The sequence below is a fragment of the Cygnus atratus genome, chromosome 4, assembly GCF_013377495.2.
Source record: "Cygnus atratus isolate AKBS03 ecotype Queensland, Australia chromosome 4, CAtr_DNAZoo_HiC_assembly, whole genome shotgun sequence".
NCBI classification, from domain to species: Eukaryota; Metazoa; Chordata; class Aves; order Anseriformes; family Anatidae; genus Cygnus; species Cygnus atratus.
The window spans coordinates 18209677-18231636 of NC_066365.1; the positions used below are offsets into that span (position 1 = coordinate 18209677).

Sequence of the window (21960 nt, forward strand, 5' to 3'; positions counted from 1 at the left end):
ATTAGTAAACAGCATAAGATATTCTAGATTGCAGAGGTCATCGTAGAAGGATATGTGTTCTTCAAGTCCATGTTAGGATGGATATACCTAAAATGATATGTTTCTCCAGTATGAGGGATTTTTTTCCTCTACAGACACAAGGTTTGTATCTTGTACCTTGTCTTTGCTTGTGCTCAAATTTTTAAAGACTAAAGAGAGGGTAAGTTTGAGTCAGAAGAGGTGTTTCATCTTACTGGCTTGTGGTTGGCAAGAGCCAGTCTCCTGTTCTCTCCACTGGAGTAGGAGAAAGTAGAAGCAGAAAAAATACATATTTTGTCACATGGATTTCCTCTCAGCAAAGAAAACTGTAACAGCACCCAGCTGGCCACTGTGATAAATGACTTTACGGTCTTCAGGACTTGTCCCAAATTGCAAAGGAACAGAGTAATCTGAGATGCCATTTGAATAACAAAAGTATTGGAAACTGATTAGTGTTCAGAGAACAAAGTCTGACAGAATACTTTTTCCTGTTAATGAAATACCAAATGATCTATCATTTGAGGGAAAAAAAAAAAAGTAATAAATCACTCCTTAAAAACAAAACCACCCTTATTTCTGCAACATTGAAATTGCTAAGGGGAAGGGCATGGAGTCACAATAGTGTTGCTGCCTATCACCATGGGCTGCAGCCATATGAATATATCGATATTGCATCTTAAGTGATTGCTACTGATTCAGAAGTGTCATTATAGGAAAACGTAACAGTCTTGGGAATACTTGTCAAAGTACAAGCCAGGACAGAAAAAACTGCCTTTGAGGGAATGGGGTGTTTTTACTAGAGTTGAGGAGCTACAGTAGGGGATTTTGTCTGAATAGTTCAATATCGATTCCCCTCAGAAGAGCTTCTGGATTATCTTCTGTTTGCCAGCATTCACATCATATTGGTTCCCAAGCTGGTGTGTGAAATTGCCTCAGTGGCTGAAGTCTGGACACCGCAGGCAGATATTTATATCTGGGAGTCTGAAGGGCCGAACTGCCTAATTGCAACAGAGCCTTGGAAACTTGCCTGTCTTGCCTTCTTGCTCTGTCCTGGGGCAGCCGTCACCTTTCTAATGGGCACTAAACATCACTGCCTGGAGCTAATCAATTCCATTCACTCTCCTTTATCAACTTCCCTTTCCCTGAAAGGTGAATGGAGACTTTAATGAACCCTCTTTAAAGATGAAAGTGACAAGTCAGTGTGCTTGGGGAGCTACAGGAAGAGGAGGAACATGTTTCTGCTCAGATCTCTCTCTCTCTCTTTAATACCTGAGGGGATATTTTTCAAGCAATCGTGCATTCAGGATGGCTGTCCTCTTGCTTCCGAGTCTTTGTTCCAGGATCAAATACTGCCATAGTGAGACATCCCTCTTGAAAGTCATTGTTAGTAGATTGAACTTTTGTGGGTAGAAATGCCCTTTACTGATTCAGGAGACTGATATGTATGGGGAGGGATATACCAGCAGAGTATCTTTGTCTAAATGAAAATCATTTCCTATGAGGATTGCTCTTAACAAATCATGAGCACAGTGTAGATATTTATGGTATGGGCTGCAACGACAAATATCAGCTTGGGGAGATGGCAGATGGCATAGCTTAATTCTTACCAAACTGTTAGTCATCTATAATGCAATTGCACAAAGAAAGACAGGACCTGTACAGTAACACTGTCTCTTTGAGATATTATTTTCTATTGGATTTCAGTGTCCTGCATTCCAGCCAAATGCTTTGGACCTTCTGCTACCATCTGGTTTGAGTTGGGAAGCAAACCACCAGTGTTCCTCTTAGCAGGCACCCATATGACAAGCCAGAGAAATGCTCCTCACCTACTGGCCTTCAGGACCTAGCTGGTCACAAAATCTGACCTCATGGGCAAGAACTTACTGCACCCCACACTGCAACAAGCACTCAGGGTACTGAAGAAACTGCAGTTGGTGTGGGATGAGTAGTTATCCTACTGGTTCTTGTTAGAAGCTTGCCAGGGAGGCTTTATACATTTCTTTTAAAGATAATTATTTCTGTGAAACATTGTTTGTGTGGGAAGGAGTAGAAACACTGTTTTAATCTACTTTCAAGCAGTTTTTTACTGAAGTGAATTCTAAAGGCAAAAGCCATCTCATTTCAATCCAAAAAGATATTTCATTGGCTCTGTCAGAATGCTGTATTTTAAACCTTTTGGTGTTTATAGCCTTGATGTTGGAGTTTTACATCTTAAAAATCCATATTTATTGGTGATGATCCTTATTGTAAAAGCCTTAATGATTTGTGAGATGACAGATGTCTGTTTTGGTACTGTTTTATAAATGGTTAAGAAGAAGCCAACAACGGATAAATAGAAGCTATTCCTTTTTTTTTTTTTTTTTTTTTTTTTTTTTTTTTAACAATAATGTAGTAAACCTAAAGATGATGGATATCTTTCCCTAGAGGAATAAGTGCTAAATATAACTGAATCCCTCATATGTTTTGTGGGGAAAAAGAACATGATGGCTTTTTTAATGCCATAGAAAAGAGTAAATGTATTAATAAGTAGGTGTGATTGAAGTTCTTCATGCCTTTCTTTGGCTGCTTTTCACTGTTTCTGGGGTACTTGTTATGCACTGCAATAACATATTTTATTTCAGAGCTCTCCATCCACCATGTTGCCCTGTGGACCAGCTTTGACCTTTGTTCGGTGCCTGGTACGGAAGAAGAATGTTGGCGGTGAAAGCCTTGAGGACTCCAAGTTGTGCCGATGCTTGTCGACGGTGGACCTTATAGCACTGGGAGTAGGAAGTACCCTTGGTGCTGGTGTTTATGTCCTTGCTGGAGAAGTAGCCAAATCTGATTCTGGACCTAGCATTGTTGTTTCCTTCCTCATTGCTGCCCTGGCGTCTGTGATGGCAGGTCTCTGCTACGCCGAGTTTGGTGCTCGTGTTCCCAAGACTGGTTCTGCGTATTTGTATACTTACGTAACTGTTGGTGAGCTGTGGGCTTTTATCACTGGTTGGAATCTCATTTTATCCTATATTATAGGTAAGCCAAGAAAGAAACACGGGACTTGAGGGTTACTGAGAAAGCAGACATAAGTTACGGATTTGTGTCTTTCTGTCTCTGTATTTAGCTACTGTTTCTTTTTATTCCTACTGGGATCAAATAGCCAAGGTAATTTGATTAGGCTTTCTCCTCCTGTTCATTGCCATTATAAATTGACAAGATGCTTTGTAAACAGTCTGTCTTCAGCAGCAGGAACTAAGTAACTAATACAAAAGTTTTGTTAGACAGTAGTGATGATACACAGGAATAAACACAATTTCATTGCTGTATTTGCTCAGCAAGAATAATTTCAGTGAAATCAATATTTTTTTTCTAAACATACACAGAAAGACATTTATAAGGGCCCCATCACTATAGTATCTCCCTTCAAGAAAGTCATGATGCTTAATTTCTAATTTGTTACTATAATCTCATGCTAATTAAATGATGTCCTATGTTGTGATCCCATAAAACACAAAGTTTACCATATCTGGGTAATATCGATGCTTATGTGGCAGATATTCAAATAACTACTTCAGTGCTTTTTTTGGCAAAGATGACAAATTTGATTTATATATGTTTTCTTCCAGAGGTACGTGTTCTGGTATGTTGTGTATAAGCATGCCTATCTGTATATACATATGTATATCTACTTACAGGAATGTTGCCCAAATCACTACAAAATCAATATAACTGTTGTTTTAAAGTGCATTCGTGGTAGGAAACTGGTTAAAATATGGTTGTATTTAGCTATGGCCCCATACATTGTTTACCAGAAGAGAGTATTGGTCTTAAATACTAACTAGCAATATAAATTTTGCTAGTGATTTCTTTTTTGGCTTTATTTCCAGGTGGGCAATCTTTCCTTCGTGTTCTTTATTAAACCATTTTCTTACATTGTTTTCCATTGTTTAATGTACCATAATTCAACTTTAGAAGTAAGTGTCTTCCAGAATGACACCAAGTGTAAATGATATAGAAATAATTTTGCAATATTTGGGGAACAAATTAAGTACAAATTTGTATATTTTAGTTGTAGAATAATATGTTATCGTTTAAATAGGTAGAAACTTTTGATAACGTTAAAATTTCAAAATTATCACTGTTTTAGCACAAGCTCTGTTTTTCTAAATACAAGTAGCAGTGTGCTTAGTTTTATTTCCTTGTCAATAGAAGTAACTATATTCCCTTGTATGCATGCAAAATGCTAAATATGCATGTATTTTATGAAGGTACATCAAGTGTAGCAAGAGCCTGGAGTGGCACCTTTGATGAACTTCTTGGAAAGCAGATTGGTCATTTCTTCAGAACCTACTTCAAAATGAATTACTCTGGACTGGCAGAGTATCCTGACTTTTTTGCTGTATTTCTTATATTGCTTCTATCAGGTAAGAGACAGATATGTCTTCATTTATGATGGCTGTGGTGTCAGTTTCTTATAGGCAAAAAAAAAAAAAAATTAAACTGTAGTTAGTGTTTTATCAGAAATACCTTAATAATATTTGAACAATTTAGATGTACATTTGTGTACTGACAAAATTACTCTGGGAGTTAAATTTATATGAACTCTTCTTGAATCCGAAACATGAAATAATCACTTTTTATTAAACCTGTGATACAGACTGATGATAACATGAAAATCTTCATTTCATGTCGTATTTTTAAATTACAAAACCTGACACCAAAGCTATGCCTTTTGAGGCATCAGAGAGCTCCAGAATGCTGAAACTTTTTTTGTATGTTTGCATTTAACAATTGCTTTCCACAAGTAAGTATTCTTAAAGGAGTGAAGGAAGTCAAGAAAGCTGTATGCGTGTTTTTAAAGTGTATAGCTTGTTTTCCACCAATACTAGAAACAGTTCAGTATTCACTAGAGGTCTTACCCGAATTGAAAAATTGAAAAATATTTGAGAACAAAATTATTTAAAAGGCAGCTTTCAATTAGATTTAGGATGTACCTGCACTGTGAGTCACATTTCAGTGTAGAGATTCCCAGACTGAATCAACACCCATATCTTTAGAAATTGTGGCCAAAATACCATTAGGGAAGAAAAATTGAACAGCTCATGATAACTTCTGTGTTATGATGAGATAGCAAATGTCTCATTAGTGGAGGCAGAAATTTTTTAGACATTATCTTGAGAGGCGTAAAATTTTCAGAGTTAATCTCTAGATAATGAGGGAAAGCATGTATGTGTTCTTACTGGAAATGCTTACAATGCAAAGAAGCCAGGGTGACTTTCCCACTCTATTTAATTTTTCTTGATCTGCTTTCTGCCTGCTGTTCCATTAAACTATTAGTATGCTTACAAGTATTACACAGTAGGACCCTGATGGAATAACTTTCAGATCATTTAAATGCATTATTCTGCAACCTAAGGCACGCATATTTTATATCAATCTTTTTTTCTAGAACCTCTATGAATCAGTACTTATGAACAGGAGGCGTGCATTTCTTCTAAAGGTTTTGTTAATGAGCTAGGAAATGGGACTCTTACTCTGAGATGGATATGCTCTGTAAAACTTAGATCAATAAGCTAATTTGTTCAATCTAATAATTATTTGTTCTGTGCATAATAGATTCTATCAAACTGTTTTTAGTAAGCATAGATTTTTGTAGCTATTTTTGTTCCACAGCGTGAAATAGAGATATGAACTCAAACCTCAGAAAAGCAATAAGTAAAAGTTGCTCAAAATATTTTAAAATATTTCAAGAGTACAATTAAAGTTATCGTTTAATGGTTTCGAATACACTTTCCTGTCGCCATGCTACCAGACAGTTTATTAAATTTTTGCTACCACTTTTTAAAGGTGTAAAATCTACTTCTGTTTTTTTTTTTTTTTTTTAAGTATTATTCATTGTACTGGTATGTATATTGTCTTGAAAATAACTTTTTTCTTACTGTATGTGACTGTTCACATTTAAAAATTATTTTTATTTTATAGGTCTATTATCTTTTGGAGTAAAAGAATCTGCATGGGTGAATAAAATTTTCACTGCTATTAACATCTTGGTCCTACTCTTCGTTATGATTTCTGGTTTTGTGAAAGGAGACGCTGACAACTGGAAAATAAGTGAAGAATATCTCATAAACCTTACTGCAATAACAGAGTAATTACTTTTTAAGAATCAATTTACTTGCTCATGTTCCAAGCAATTTTCTGTTATACTTCCTTTTGTGCTATTGCCGGTGTTAACAGACAGCTCTGTTGATGGGAGTGATAAGCGTTTTATGCCCTTAAAAATATTTTTATTTTCATGTTTGTAGTTTCCTAAAAAGTTTCCTAAAGTCTTATTTTGACAGTCTTGTCTGTAGCTATTTGAGAAGTTACTGGCTTCTTTTCTTGTCTTTAAGCCATGTATTAACTGCAGAATGTGAGTATGACAACAACAGATTCCTACATCATTAGTATTTTAATACACTTACCAACAAACGGTAAAGGGAGTAAGGTGATAGTTACATGATTCAGGTATTATTCCACTTACTGTTATTTTTGTCGTACAATTTTTGACGTGCAAATGTCTTCTCGTACAGTTTTGTAAAGCAGAACTCTGTCTTGATGAGAGCATTTTTACATGTTTTTCCAGAGTTGCAGGGGAGGAAGATGTATTTGTTTGTCCTACCAATAATAAAAACTAAGTTATTTTTCTGCTGTATTTTTGTTCTTCATAGGAATTTTTCATCCTATGAGAATGTGACCAGTATATATGGGAGCGGTGGCTTTATGCCATATGGTTTCACAGGAACATTGGCTGGTGCTGCAACCTGTTTTTATGCTTTTGTAGGATTTGACTGCATTGCAACAACTGGTATAGTATTTATATGTGTCTGTGTGTATATATACATATGTACATAATACACCTTTGGGGGTTCCAAAACAACATAATCTGCTAACTGTCCTTCCTTTGCTTTGTTCTGAAATTTCTTCAGTCCATGAAGAATGAGTCTGAGTTCATTCCTGAATGTGGCTATCATCCTATGAGGAAGGAGGAGATTTTTCTTATTTTATTTCGATTCTAAATAAATTAATTGTTGCTTAAGTCTGGGAAGTGCTTAGTATATTTTTTTTTTCTGCCCAAATCATATTAATCACCTGCGGATTGTCTGAGATAAGATCTCTCTCCTAAAGGCTGGCTTATATATGAATGGTATGGATTAAGTACTTAGAACTTACAAATTATAGGAAAATAACTAGAAATGATGGGGTTTGACTACTGTGAATACAGAATGTATTTTATATCTAGCAATTTTGCCTTTGTTTTTTAATGCTATTTCTGGCATCAAAATATTGAGTTATACACTATGTAAATGAGCTTAATTTGTGCAGATTTTTAAAATTATATTACAAATATGGTTCTGAGTGTTTAGACTTACGAAAGTACTAATTTGTGTTCATTGCTATATTTTAAAGCTGAATGTAATAGTAAGAGTTTTTGGTGTTTTTTTTTTTCTTTTTTTCCTTTTTTCAGGAGAAGAAGTCAAGAATCCTCAGAAAGCCATACCCATAGGAATTGTGGTGTCCTTGCTTGTCTGCTTCATGGCCTATTTTGGGGTTTCAGCTGCACTGACTCTTATGATGCCATACTATATACTAGACGAGAAAAGTCCTCTGCCAGTAGCATTTGCATATGTTGGATGGGGTCCTGCAAAATATGTTGTAGCAGTGGGATCCCTCTGTGCTTTGTCCACAAGGTAAAGACTTCGATATGCTAATTTTCTCTGGAAAAGCTGATGGGTAATATAAGACATTTAAATATACATTCATGTGTTCATTTTGAAGGCTCACTTCATGCAAAGGATTATCCGTAAGTGTTATACACACGTTATAGACTTAAGCAGGTCTTGATGACAATGTGTGTGTTAATTTATGTTCCTTTTTTAATCTGTACTGTTATTTGACTCTACCTCCTCAACTTTTTACCCAAAAGTTCTTTATTAAAATAAGTATTTTCAGACATATGACCTGCAAGTTTTCTCTATTAACTGTTGAAATAAACCTCACACATTTTGTCCTTTCTTGTTGTCCATTCCCAAAGATTCAGCAGCTTTATGGGCTCTGTGTATTTGCAGGCAAAACTGAATAGTCAGTTAACTAATTCCTCTCCTCACCTTCATTGCCTGTCTGTTTTTCTCCAGTCTGTCTTCTGACATCATCCCTTCCCGTGATTTTCCTGTGGGTATTTGAGATGTAGATTATAGCTGTGAAAATAGGATAGTTTATTCCCCCTTGTGAAACTGTGGATGCAGCCTTAGCTTAGCATGTTATTTTGATTAAAAAGATCAGGGAAAGCATGAGATATATTAGTTTGTCTTCATATAAGTTACACTCCAGTTGTAACGTGGTATCTTTCATAGCATAGAACATTGCTCAGTGCTTAAATTTAGGGATAGTAGAATGCTGATGCCAGTCTTCTACCTGAGCTTTTTAGGTAAGGAGTCATTCAAGTGATCTTCAGTGATACAAATACTGGCTGGCTTTCCACAAAGGAAAAAGATACGCCTGCTTAAGCAGGAATATCAACAGTACTCTGAGATAACCCTGGTGAGCATCAGCCTGTTGAAGATGACCACAGTGACTCTGGACAGTGATTTAAAGGAAAGGAATATTTTGACGTAGGAGGTGACAGAAAGAGGAAATAGTTCCAAAATGACAGAAAAAATAGTTCCAAATATACATAAATTATACAGCTGACTGAACAATGTCATATTTATGCAGTTTATTATGGGATTATAGCTATATTCTATCTAGTTGTCATACTTCATATCTAGTTGTCAACCCTTCAAACCCCAGTTTGAAGGGTTTTACTGCCATTTTGCCCTTTATTGATAAATATCAATAAAAGTGATACGGTGGAATATATAACAGTGGAAACTAGATTAAAGAAACTGATACTGGAAAACAAAATTAAGAGAGATGGTAAAACACTGTTTCAGAAATTTGAACTGCTGTCCTCTTTCTAGTGTATTTTGAAGTATTGTATTTCCTTGTATGGAAAGAGTAATCTTCCAGTGTTTTTGTTGACTGATGTCGATTTAGAACAAATCTAAGGAAATTGTATTTCATATTCCTAAATTTAGAGGTATAATTAACCAAAAAAAAAAGTTGGGATAATTGCTTTTGGTTCATATGGCTACCTCTTACCATATTATGTTGTGAACTTGTTTCCTCTGGGTAAAGACGTTCATTAATATTTCCATTATTTATGTGAATTCACTTAAAGAGGGATAGCATAAATAAATTTTACAAAGTCAAAACAGCAAAAATTTAGCTGTGGACTTTAACAGTATCCTTACTCGAAGAATAAACTGTCATCCTAATTCAGGAAACATTCTTTTTTGGAAAGAGCATTCATACATCAGTTCATGTGCAATGAAACTTATTTTGTGTGTGTCTAACCTAAATGCTTGTGTCTCATGAGCATTACCAGAGGTACTTAGCATCTGTGGTACATAAAAGCTGGGCCTTCTGTAAGTGGTATAATTGATTTCCGAAGTAACATGGGCAACCATTCAACTGGTTAAATATTAGTATGCTTGCTGCAGAGGTTATACTGGCTATGGATTTGCTTTTTGTCCTTTAAATGTTTTTGGTTTTCGTAATTATAATTATTTCACTCTGAGAGAAAGAAACCACCTAATTTAAGAAGTCTATCTAAAAAGAGCCTTGAGTTATCAACAGTTTAAAAGCTTTCTGTGTGCTGCTAACAATAAATCTAAAATAATTACTTTTACTTCTTCCAAAAAAGAAATTATCTCAATGAAGCTTGGCTTGAGGTGCTTTAATTGAAAGAAATAATGTGCCCAAGTTAACTTTATGGTGCTTTCTTTGAATTACTGTTAATCAGCAGCTTCACATAGAAATGTAGAGCACAAAAGATGCTGCTAATGCTTATTGATTTGCTGCTGCTGACTGACGGACTTTTTCCAGGAATACTACAGCTTAATTGCATAGTTAGTGTGACCTGGAACATGTTCCTTGTCCGCTAATGCCCAAGAACTACAGTGATGGCAAGAGTTACTTTGCTAAGCTGAATTCTCACTAATGAAGCAATTCTATTACCTAAGTGAAAAACAAACAAACAAACAAACCCCAAAAAATCAACTTTACAGGAAAAAAAATATTTCAATGTGTGTCTGATCTGTAGTATCTTGGGCTATGGGGCTTTCTGGTGTTGTCTTACAATCATAAATTTTGTTTCTGTACATGCCATTAATTAACATTGTTTATCTTTTCCATGATACAACTCTGCATGAACTGCATTTGCCGTGTTGCATGTGTTTGCTTTTTATTCAGTCTTCTTGGATCCATTTTCCCAATGCCACGTGTAATCTATGCTATGGCGAAGGATGGGTTGCTTTTCAAATGTCTAGCTCAAATCAATTCCAAAACGAAGACCCCACTAGTTGCTACTCTATCGTCTGGTGCAGTAGCAGGTGAGACTAAGAGTTGATCCTTGTAAAGAAAGGTGCACTGCTAAATGCGTTGCATATATGGAAAATGTGCAAAATATATGTGCAATTTTGATTTGCTTGTGACTGAAATGACCAAATATGACTGTCGCCAGGTAAAGTAGGCCTACTAGTGAAACTTTTCTCTGCCACAGAGTTTGTATTTGTTGGTTAATCTCAAGAGCTGTCGTCACCTAGGTTCAAAATAAACAACAAACCTTAAACAACACCACCGATCGACCAAACAAAAAACAAGAGCAGCAAAACAGAGCCTAAACCAAAACTAAACCTAAACCCATTCACTCTTCCAAGCTTTCTTTTTGTGTAGTTGGGTTTACCAGTAAAGCACTGTGCTTTTAATAACCTGTATTTGAACTATACATTTTTCTGTTCTAGTCTTCTCGGCTCTATGTTCCCTTTGCCCCGAATTCTGTTTGCCATGGCACGCGATGGTTTACTCTTTAGTTTTCTTGCCAAAGTGAGTAAGAGGCAGGCACCAGTTTCTGCCACCTTGACAGCAGGGGTCATCTCTGGTAAGCTCTCAAAGCCCGTGTTTCTTAAAACTGAGATTTAAGCACTCTATGCACGTGCATGGTACTTGATGTTTTTGAAAAAGGGCTGCTTGTTAACTTCCCTTGCATGTAAGGTGGGAATAAAATTATTGAGTAATCAAAGAGTGTAAGAACTCCGAATCATACCAATCATGGTGGTGGTAACATCCTTAATGTCACAGAATTCAAAATGATTTTTTTCTTCTTCTTTTTTTTTTTTTTAAATATTGGTCTCTTGTACTGTGAATAAGCTTCTTTCTTAATCTAATCACTTAAGCTGATGCTCTCCATACAGGGTTTCCTTGTTCAATGAGCATATATATATATATATATGTATATATGTGTCACATCTATGAGGTGGGAAAACAGCTATCAAGTTTTTTTATTATGAGATGTGAGAAAAAAATCCTACATTTGCAACAGGATCAGCTTTCGTGTAAAATACATATGTAGATTTTTTCATTTTCTTATTTTGGTACAAGCTTACCAAATTATGGTTGAGGGCTGTGTTTGTGTGTGTGTTGGGGTTTATGTGTGCATGCACATATGTCTGCATGTACACACCCACGTATATTTTAGCAAAACAGCATTTTGGGAGCAGCTGCCAACTGTTATATTTTGCAAAGAGAAATTTTTAACATATAGCGCTTTCACTTCTGGCCATGCTTCCTGCAGAGGCACACGTGGTTCTGCCCAAATTTCACTGTGTTATTTCAGGGGGATGTCTAATTATCCCAGAAAACTGGAAGCTCTAGAAGCATTTAACTCAAAGGCAAATAAATGTCCGAAAACTAATTCAAACATAAAAGACATGCCTTAAAACACTTAACAACCTTGGCTACAATTTTTATCAGAAAAGAGGTTCAGAACTGAGACTAAAACATGAGTTTTAATTTTACTTATTATTGACTTTTTCCTTTATAATAATTTGCAAATGCAGTTATATGGGATAGAATTAACATCTTTGCCTGAAATTATGGTGATGAAGAGCAAGAAAACTGTGTTACCCAATGAGTAACTGATGGAGGTAGCTATACAGCCCTGACTATAGCTTTGCAATAGCAGTCACTTGGACTGCTTTTAGACAGTTTGGGGAATTTGGTGTGTGAACAATTTACCTGCAGACAGCTTTATATATTGCTGGAGGAGTATTTTTTTCTTTTATTTTTAAAAGGATGCATATTTGGTAATTTGTGGTCATAAATAGTTTTGCCAGAATAGTTACAGATGTGTACAACAATTCCTATTATCTGACCTTCCTATTAAATCCTATCATGGATAGTTGCATAGTTTAAGAACTGTTCTCCTTTACCCCGTTAGCCTGTTAAATGTTTGGCCTCAATTAAAATTATCAGGTCAAGACTACAGCTGAGTCAGTTGTCACATGCTATAATTGTGACTTACCTTTTCACATACTGTAGTCATGATTGTGAAACTCTGCACACAGGGAAATGTTTAGTTGACAGGTCAAGGTTCCTTCATCGTAAATTTGTCCACCATGGTTTCTTACAACTTCAGTAGAATTAAGAGGGGTGAAAAAACAATACTAGGTCTTTTTTTCCTCTTACTCAGAAGCTTACGGGCTTTTTTCAATGATTCTAATGTGTAAGAGAAAGTTCTGGGCTACAAAGTAGTGTTTTGAAGCTAGGATTTGAAGTTAAACATAGCTACTGTATGTTAAGTTATAATAGGTACTGTTCTTTGCTTACCTACACTTTTTTGAGTGTGCAAGGCAGTGAGGTATTCAGAAATTTACGTCATGGATGAGGTAGTAACGTCTTATAATAAATGACATCCACCCTCACTAAAGAAGATGGGACAGTCTTCCTTCCTTCATTGAAAGAGGAGACTAGCAGATGAAAAAATATGTCTGTAACACAGCAGTCTTGCTTTCTGGAAATCACATTTTGCTGTCTCCTTCAGGATCAGAAAACAGGGGAATGCATGTTGCTGTGTGTTTTTGCATTTATACACCCATCTACAAATATATTAACAAACATAAGATAAATATTAATATATAAGTACTTCTGAACGTAGAAAAGTTTGTGTGCACGTACACATACAGTGTATAAAGGCTACATATGATGGTTTCTTTTGATGGCGAGGTTATTGGTGATTCAAAAAATTAAATATTTTCGGATTATTTCTGTACCTCAATAATACAAATATTTTAAGATGTTTTTTGACCACATGCATCTCAAATCAACTAATACTAGCCTTTCGTTTGGTGACAATTAATTTCAATTAATTGTGCTAATTTCTTTATGAGTGCTTTGTGTCTGTATGCAAACAGCATAGACAAAGGCATTCCAGAATCTCCAAAAGAAGGTGGCATTTGCTTTTATAAATAACTGCCATAATTATTCACAATATCATGGAAATTTCTGCCCCTGATTTCAGTGATCTTAAGAATATTAATTATTGTGATATTTTGCTGTCTGTCCTAAAGGCTACTTGAACTTAACTGTTTTTAGTAAGATAATCATTCAAAAACACAACCACTTATTTTATTCTAGACAACTCCTTAAAGTGTCTCTTTACACAGAGCACTTTCTGAGACCATCACTTTCAGATGACATACTGGGTTGTATCATTGTTCCCCTGCTTTGCTGTGGGAGCTGTCCTCTCAACTTTGATGAGATTCTGTTGCAGCATCAGAACCTTATTCTATAAAACTGTATTTTAATGTGTCACCATTCAGCAAGGCATGTATGCAGGTACTTATGTCCACATAAGTCCAATACAAATTGCTTGATTATGCAGCATGACTGTATGGCCCATCAGTGTGATATCCATATGAATGAGTTTCCCAGCAGAAATTAGGTTCAGGAATGTCGGCTGTGACTTAAAATATGTTTTTAAGGATTACCGTAATTTCACTTATATTGCTGTCAGTAAAATAATTTAAAGTTACACTGCTGACAGAGGTTAAAATCTTGACTCAGTATATCAGCCTCATACAAATTTTGCATTTTCTTTTCTTTTTTTAGCTGTAATGGCGTTTCTGTTTGACCTAAAGGCTTTAGTGGATATGATGTCTATTGGCACACTTCTTGCATATTCACTTGTGGCAACCTGTGTCCTCATTCTTAGGTGAGTCAAAAAGACCGTTTCTATTTTACTGTGTTTTGGTTTGTGTTGTTCACTACCTAAACAGAGGTGACATTTATAATATACGTTTTTTGCTGGATAGCTACATATTTGAGAGCTATCTGTTTGTGTATAAATGACTACTAAGAAGTTGAGATCCATCAGAGAAAACACAGATTTATTCTCATATCAGTATAGTAGCTACTCAAATCAAAGCTTCATGTGAAATCCAGACACCTTTTATTTTCCAGGAGATGCATTGATCCCAGCATCAGTCCCAAAGGCACTAATGAATGATATTTTGAATAAAATCTATGCTGTGCATCAGGCCTATCACATTGTGGGGGCTATACATGACAGATCAGGTAGTTGACAGGATGACCAAGTTAAAATAATTGCTTTGTATTGCCCTAGTCAGAATTCAGTAGAGAAACAACAGACAAGTGTTTCAAGTTGTGGTAGCCCTAGGAGAGAGTATAAATACTCACTCTCAATGAGTGAGATTATAAATAATTGTCAGTTAAACTCTCTTATCTGTTCTCTTTGTAAAACAATTGAATAATATTGGTATAGCTTCAGGCCATCTCTTTATTTAGTTTGTTATTTTTAAATTAAAAAGTCAGTGCTTGTTACTTACCGTATGAGGCTAAATTGATAACTTTGAAAACTATACAGCTTAAATTCAGCTCAGATTCAGTGTTGCAATAGTTTACTCTTTAGAGAAAACCATTTTATTCCATACCGACTTCTTTAAAGAATGTATTTTTAAAAATGCACTTACATTCTAACAAAGAAGATGTAAAATTTGAGTTTATGCCAGTTAGTAGGCCCCATACTGGAAGCAAGGCAGAATGAACTTGTCACTGTGGAAAGAAGCTTCCCTCCCCTTTCCCTGCTATTGACCACCAGATCCCTCTTTTTGTATAATACTGGTCATTTATTTGACCCATTGGTGCATTCATATAGCTTAAAAAACTGCCAACAAACAAACTCAGAAAAAAAAAGTGAATTGCCATTATTTCTTTATATATATTAGTGACTAATAATATGCTGTTGCAGTATAGTTATAAATTGGGAAATTCTGAATCTCTGTTGCAAAGCATTTAGTACTTAGATGCATTCCTAGAGGCATATTCCTTCAATTCCCAAAGTATACTTAGTACTTTATTATCCTGTTTGTTGTTTGGTTTTGCACAGGTACCAACCCTGTTTAACCTATGAGCAACCCAAATATTCTCCAGAAAAAGCAGCTTTGGCTGCATCAGAAAGGGAATCTGCAGTTAGTGAATCACAGATAAATATGATACAAGAGAATCACTTCAGTCTTCAGAGCCTGATCAATCCATCCAGTTTACCTACAGAACAGACTGCAACTACTGTTAACTTTTTAGTGGGTCTGTTAGGTAAGTTTTCAGCTGTCCAAGCTCATAATACATTAATGTAAATAGCAGAATTCTATCACAGACAAATTTAAAAATCCAGTAATAACATAACTACTTTCAGTCATCATTAATGCATCATTCTGGAGAATGCTTTTTTTGTTTCTTGATTGATTTAATCTGTAATCTAGTGTGTTTTCCATTACTTAATCATTTTCATAACATTTCATACTGAAGTTCTGCTGTCTTTCTTCTTAAAAGTCACTTCCTCTTCAATGCAGAGATTTAGTGACCTCTCTCCTATTTCCATCATTTTGTTTTTCACACAGCTTTCTTGGTTTGTGGCTTGAGTGTTCTCACTACATATGGGACTCATTTCATTGCTAACTTGGAGCCCTGGAGTATTGGCCTTCTTGCTGCGTTGGTGGTGTCCTTCATAGTTACCATTCTCCTCATCCAAAGGCAGCCTCAGAACCAGCAGAAAGTGGCCTTTATGGTGAATAACATAATAGCTCTAATGAGAGGTTTGGGTGTATTCTAAGAACTGGGAGAGGGGCAGAGGGAGACAGAGACAGTCTTTTTCAGGCAGTCTTTCATTACTGCACTGCTACTAGTGTGTTGTTTTTTTTTTTTTTTTTTTTTTTGTGAATGTAAGGGTAGTGGATGCTCACAGCTGAATCATCAGCATGTGTAGGTCCAGTCCAGATCTTCTCAGAATGAGAGAAAGTGTTTTGCTGCCCTCAGATTGAATGTGTGACATGCATAGGAGCATGGCTGCGCAAAATGGGTGTAACTATTGGGTTGCTGTTAAAAGTAGTGGGTCTGACAACACAGATCTAGCTATTCCTTCAGACACATCCCCAAAATTCACATTGTTGAGACCCAAGGAATTCTGATCCTCAATTTAAACATTTAGACGCTGCAACAGGATTCAGAAACTGATCAGTGTACAGACAGCTTGTCTGTGTTGTGTGCAGTGATTTAGACCACAGTATAGTTCATACCTCCCAGAGTATAAGCCTTTCATTTTGAGCTTTCACTTACGTTCCAAGACCTACAAACTATAGAATAGTTTGTAATGGACTATTTAATGGAAATAATGAAGTACAGTGATGAAAGTGAAGGAATCTGATAGAACAGCGGGGTGGTGGTGTGCAATTTGGAAAGAAGGGATAAATATATATATAAAGTTAAAAATAATACTTTTCAGCTGTACATCAAGGAATTCATTGGTATATGTTCAGCACAAGCTAGAAAACTTTTCCTCACAGCCTTAGAGAACATATTTTAAATATAACTTACTTTAAAAGTCTAAGATATATAGAAACTGGTGGTTAAACACAGCAAAAAAAGAAAATTTCACTATACTTCAATAAGAAAATGTTCCTATTCTTTTTTAGTGAGAAGATGTGTCACCTCTAGTTCATGTTGTATAACTGAAGTATGGCATTAATAGTGCAAGCATGCAAAAAATAGTATTTAATTTTACAAATATTTTAAATATTTCCCCTTAGGTTCCCCTATTACCATTTTTACCATCATTCAGTATCCTGGTAAATATTTACCTGATGGTACAATTAAGCAGAGACACTTGGATCAGATTTAGCTTCTGGATGGCACTTGGTAGGTACTTCTGCTCATTTCAATCACCTCCTTTGTTACGACTGATGAATCCTGTCTCAGATAATTTGATTCTCTTCCATTAAATATTGGAACAAAAGTCTGTGTTTAATAAAAGTCAGCTGATATTTCTAGTAATAAAAACAAATCATGCCTTAGAAGGGGTACATATACGCAACCAAAACTGTAAGTATGGTTTTGAGGTAATAGGAAGAATCAAAGATATAGGACTAATTCCAGTAAGCCACTAAACTTTTATTTCTAATAAGCATAGCTAAAATTGTGCAGAGACCTGTTTGTAACAGTTTTCTTCCTGCTACATCAGTCATTCTCATTCAAGATATGGAAAATTGCATTGATTTTATTTAGTCATAAATCAGAGATAGTAGTTTCCATGGCCTATTAGAGCAATCAGTTAAAGCAAAAATTATGTACTGGAATTTAGCGCCTGCACTTTCCATACTAAGAGAGAAGACCTGAAGCATGAACTGTAATTCCGATACCTGAAGAGGAAACTGGCTTTGAAAATCATGCTCAGCCAGAGGGTAATAAATAACTACTTTTTAATGCACTACTTACATGAAAACCCTATTAACTTTTATTTTTATTTTTTTATTTTGAAGGCTTCTTCATTTATTTTGCTTACGGTATTAGGCACAGTATTGAAGGTCATCGCAGTGATAGAGATGAAGATTCTTGCTCAGAAAATAGTGGGTTGCAAGAAAAGAACCCTGTGGAAGAAGTGGATGAACCTGAAAATACAAACGAAAGTGATCAGTTTCTTGCACATGAGAGGACAAGTGAATGTTAATCTATGCAAATATACAAGTCTTTTAAACCTTTAATTGACATTTTACTTGCGAACTGAAATTTCAAAAGCTTTCTACCAACATTGTGCTTCTTGAAAGTGTTTACTACAAGGCCTGGCTGATACTTTGGACAAGCTGCTAAACCATCTTCATCATTTCAGAACTGACAGCATGGAGATTAATATTTAAATAATAAAAAAAAGTACCCTTTGGCAAGCAAAAATATGGATGGATTGTTTGAGCATCCATCATGAACATCCATGATCACTGGCAATCACAAAATATGAAGGACTTTAGAACTGCCTACAAGACGTTCTGAATATTTTACACTGCATTGTGAACACAAGTGCCTTTCATATGTCCTCCTTATCTCTGTTACATGTTCTGGTCACAATTGAATAGTATCTCAAATAACAAAGCAGCTAACTCACTGACTACTGAAATACCAAGTACTATCTTTTTTCTACAGAAGTAACTCTCATGGGAGATAAATAGAAGATAAGCCTGGAAAATATTTTGAAAACAAATGGTAAATGTACAGATCTGATATTTGGCAAAAAATAGAGGATCACATTTATATAAGAATAGTAGAGAAATAATTGCTTAGCCTTACTAATTAGTAAGCATGGTGAATGCAAACAGAGAAAATTCTTTAAAGGCTTTTGGTCCTTCTAAATGCTATTCAAGATTTCTACTTCTAGGTTACATGAGTTCCTTTCACTTCAGAGATACTGTGTATATAAAATACTTCCAAGAGTTATGTTGTTTTCTGCAAAACCATCGGGGAAATAATCTGTTTGTTACAATATTGACATTTGTGTATGATTTAGCAAGTATTCTGCTGTTGTTTTCAGAAGGGATGGGATTTTATCCCTGACTATGTAATTGCATACTTTCATTCAGCACTACTCATTTATTCCCCCTATACTTCCTTCTCCTTTATCCTGTGACAGAGTTGATACTTCTGAGATTAGTTGTTACACATTGCTTCTCTACAGAAAAATTTATGCACAAAATCCTTCCCTTCTTTCAGATACAAGGGGAGGTGAAAAAAACTGAGGCCCAGGCTTTGGAAAGAATCCTCTTCAAAGCAATATTTCAGTTCTTAACTAAGCCATAAACATATGTTAGCACATCAGGTTTTTGTGAGCCAAGCCTATATCCACAAATGCATTCATGTGGGTAGGATGTCCAAATGCAGATTTATGGAAAGAACCGAATTGTTGCAGCAGTGCTGGGTTAAACTAAAGCTAGTGAAAATGAACTCTGTTCTTTCAGCATAAAAGTCATACTACCTATCAAAGGCACCCAAACATTTTAATGCTATTTTTCAGCAAATAGTAGGATTCCATGATGCGGAGTTATTTTGCTAGAAGGCATTTATAGAAATAACTTCCTTAAAGTAAGAAAGAATTGTGTTGAACTTCGTCATGGAGCATTGCAATCTGAAGCATAATATTGCCAGTAATAATCATTGGTATTAATCTCTGTTGTTATGTATAAAATCCTATATCCTGTGAGAGTGATGTTGGTTGACACTGAAAAGCACCTTACTTTTTATAATAGCTGGAATTTTACCAAAAAAAAAAAAAAAAGGAAAGAAAAAAAAAGAAACTAGTTAAGCTGCTTCTGTCTGTCTCCCTCCCTTTCTGTCTTCTTCACAGCAATAGATTTGGGCTTTTTAATCTAAAAATGAGTTCTGTTGTGAGAGAGTAACATGCCTAAATGTAGGAGGGCAGAAAGAGCTTCTTGATAGAGAACCCTGAAATGTGCCAATACCCCTTATTGGAATCCCATAGGTTTGTAGATTTCAGCCTGATGCCTTTCTGAATCCCAGTTTGAACTGGGAGGAGAGCATTTTGCAGCACTGGTAGCATGGAAGGGAGATGTTGCTGTTGCACTACTGGCCTCTGCTGGCTACTGAGCACTAGGAGTTGCAATCTGAAAAGATCTTCACCTCTGCTTGTCTTCTGGGGCATATTCCTGGATTTACAGTAATCTAGGAGAAAAAAAAAAAAAAAACGAAAAAAAAAAACACCTGAAAACATTTGCTAGAATACCAAAGCAGAGCACTTGCAGGTGCCTGTGTTTCTCTTTGGAGGTATGGGGTAAGAAGCATACAACAGGAAAAACACCTGCCTCTTAACTGAGGATCTAGCATGGGCATCTTGTAACTGCTGTTGTCCTAAAGACTGTTCTACAGATCAGTGGTCCTTAAAAATGGACGGGACACAGAGGATAAGAAACTCTAGGGTGGGTGGCAATGCAGTCCAATTTTTTAATGTATCATAATCCATCCAGAATTGATCCTAAGTTATAGCCACTTCTTCCCATAATTCATCATTGTTTTACAAGATTAAAGAAACACTAAAATGCCATATTAGACTAATAGAAGCAGATGATAGTCTAAGTAAATGTTTGATTGATAGGAATGGATAGTAATTGTTAGCAATAGTAATCAAGAAACTATTGCTAAGTTTCGGTATCTACTCAGTGAATGAAGGAGCTGTCTATGTCAGTTGGATCTTCTATTTTAATTGTACTTCTCAAGGGAGGTCCATTTTTATGAAAAAAATGACTAAAGAACTGTATGTTCTTGAATAAAACATTAGAAATTTAAGACTTCCTAGGCTCTATTGAAAGGCATACAATAAGGTAATCCTTATAGATGTCAAAACAGAAGCTTTATTTAAAAGTACCACAAATATTTGAAGTAGACAGTGATGCTTTTCCTGATTTGTAACTACTCCATGAAAAGCACGGTTTCTACAGTGGTTATTCTTCAGAGGACATCCTCACCTCTTAAATCCTCAGCTGCAAAAATGCCATGCCATTGGAGCAAGTCAACAGTGCTCAGTCAAAGCTTCTGCATGATGCCTTTGCAAGCCTAGAGTGAAGTGCAGCTCTTCTAGACTTCCTCGCACATCTCGGTGTGTGGAAAGCAGAGACATTTTCCTATGGATGCTGATGCCACAGAGCAGGCGAAGAAGGCTCCCAAGATGCAAACTGCTGCTGCTCTGTGATGTGCAAGGAAGACCCCATTCCCTCCCAGAGCCATCATATAGAATGTATGAGTGTGCACGCCTGTCTGTATGTTTGCATCTGTCTGACATTAGCCCATAGTAATTTTGATGTACTGATTACAATAATTTCTATGCTGCACTGGAATTTTCTTTTGAAGGGAGACTGTCCATGTAATAACCTTATGACTAAAGCAAGTGCTAGCTAAGACTTCTGGAGGTAGGTTAGGGAAATTTTCCAGCTTATGTGTATTTTGTATATAGACAGTTTCCCCTTTCATTTGTAGGAGTATTTCTCCCCCCTTGTTATAGAAATTAACTATGAAAATGAAAGAATGTGACTGTACAGTTGTTGCTGAGGGGGATTGGGAGCAGCTGCAGCACAGGAACTAAGTTAACTAATGAGATAACAGTTAACTAATGAGATAGAAAAGGAAATTAGGGGAAAGTCATTGGGTGTTCTCAGTTGCTTCAACTGTGCAAAGCTTATTTATATGTGTGTATAGTTAATGTTGTTATTGCTTAGTGGCTAGGTAAGAACACTACAGGCCAGAAATAAGGTATTTATGCTAATTTTGATATGCATTTGTATATGCAATCTTGAAATTCCAGATGCTATTCTGGGACTTCACAGGAGCAGGCCCTGTGAGGGACAGCCATGCTAGCTTGTTCTTACACAGGAGGTATGCGTGAAACAAATCCTGATTTTGTTCTCATGTTTGCTGCTCGTGTCTGTATTTGCCAAGACAGCAGCTGAAAGCACATGTCCAGTGGAATTAAATTGTTATTTTTTACATAGTTGTTGATATTCTAAGTTGTTCTGTGCAAATAATAATGGTATGTATTAATATATATCTATTTTTGGAGGTAGCTTATTGTTTTTTTCTTTCTTTGTGGAAAAAATATCCTCCAAAAACTGTATTTACATTGGTACATTCTCAATGTGCCTTTAGATATAGGAATTATTTTTATCTAATCGGATTTAGGAAAGTAAATTAAATCATATTTAA

At 35.8% G+C, this 21960-nt stretch overlaps 1 protein-coding gene across 3 annotated transcripts in view; it reads left to right on the plus strand.

Annotated features, from left to right (window-relative positions):
* Positions 1 to 19523, plus strand: part of SLC7A2 (solute carrier family 7 member 2) — a 48191-nt gene extending 28668 nt beyond the window's left edge. For 2 of the 3 annotated variants that reach the window (XM_050710564.1, XM_035543747.2), the window contains exons 2-12: positions 2640 to 3030; positions 4263 to 4418; positions 5977 to 6142; positions 6705 to 6841; positions 7502 to 7724; positions 10878 to 11014; positions 14023 to 14125; positions 15320 to 15525; positions 15831 to 15997; positions 17016 to 17124; positions 17745 to 19523. In XM_050710564.1, coding sequence (XP_050566521.1) covers positions 2655 to 3030; positions 4263 to 4418; positions 5977 to 6142; positions 6705 to 6841; positions 7502 to 7724; positions 10878 to 11014; positions 14023 to 14125; positions 15320 to 15525; positions 15831 to 15997; positions 17016 to 17124; positions 17745 to 17932 — 1968 coding nt within the window. In that variant the 5' untranslated portion in view covers positions 2640 to 2654 and the 3' untranslated portion in view covers positions 17933 to 19523. Of the gene's footprint in view, positions 1 to 2639; positions 3031 to 4262; positions 4419 to 5976; positions 6143 to 6704; positions 6842 to 7501; positions 7725 to 10326; positions 10467 to 10877; positions 11015 to 14022; positions 14126 to 15319; positions 15526 to 15830; positions 15998 to 17015; positions 17125 to 17744 lie in introns of all 3 variants that reach the window. The other variant, XM_035543742.2, reaches the window with a different exon arrangement.
* The last annotated feature ends 2437 nt before the right edge of the window (positions 19524 to 21960 follow it).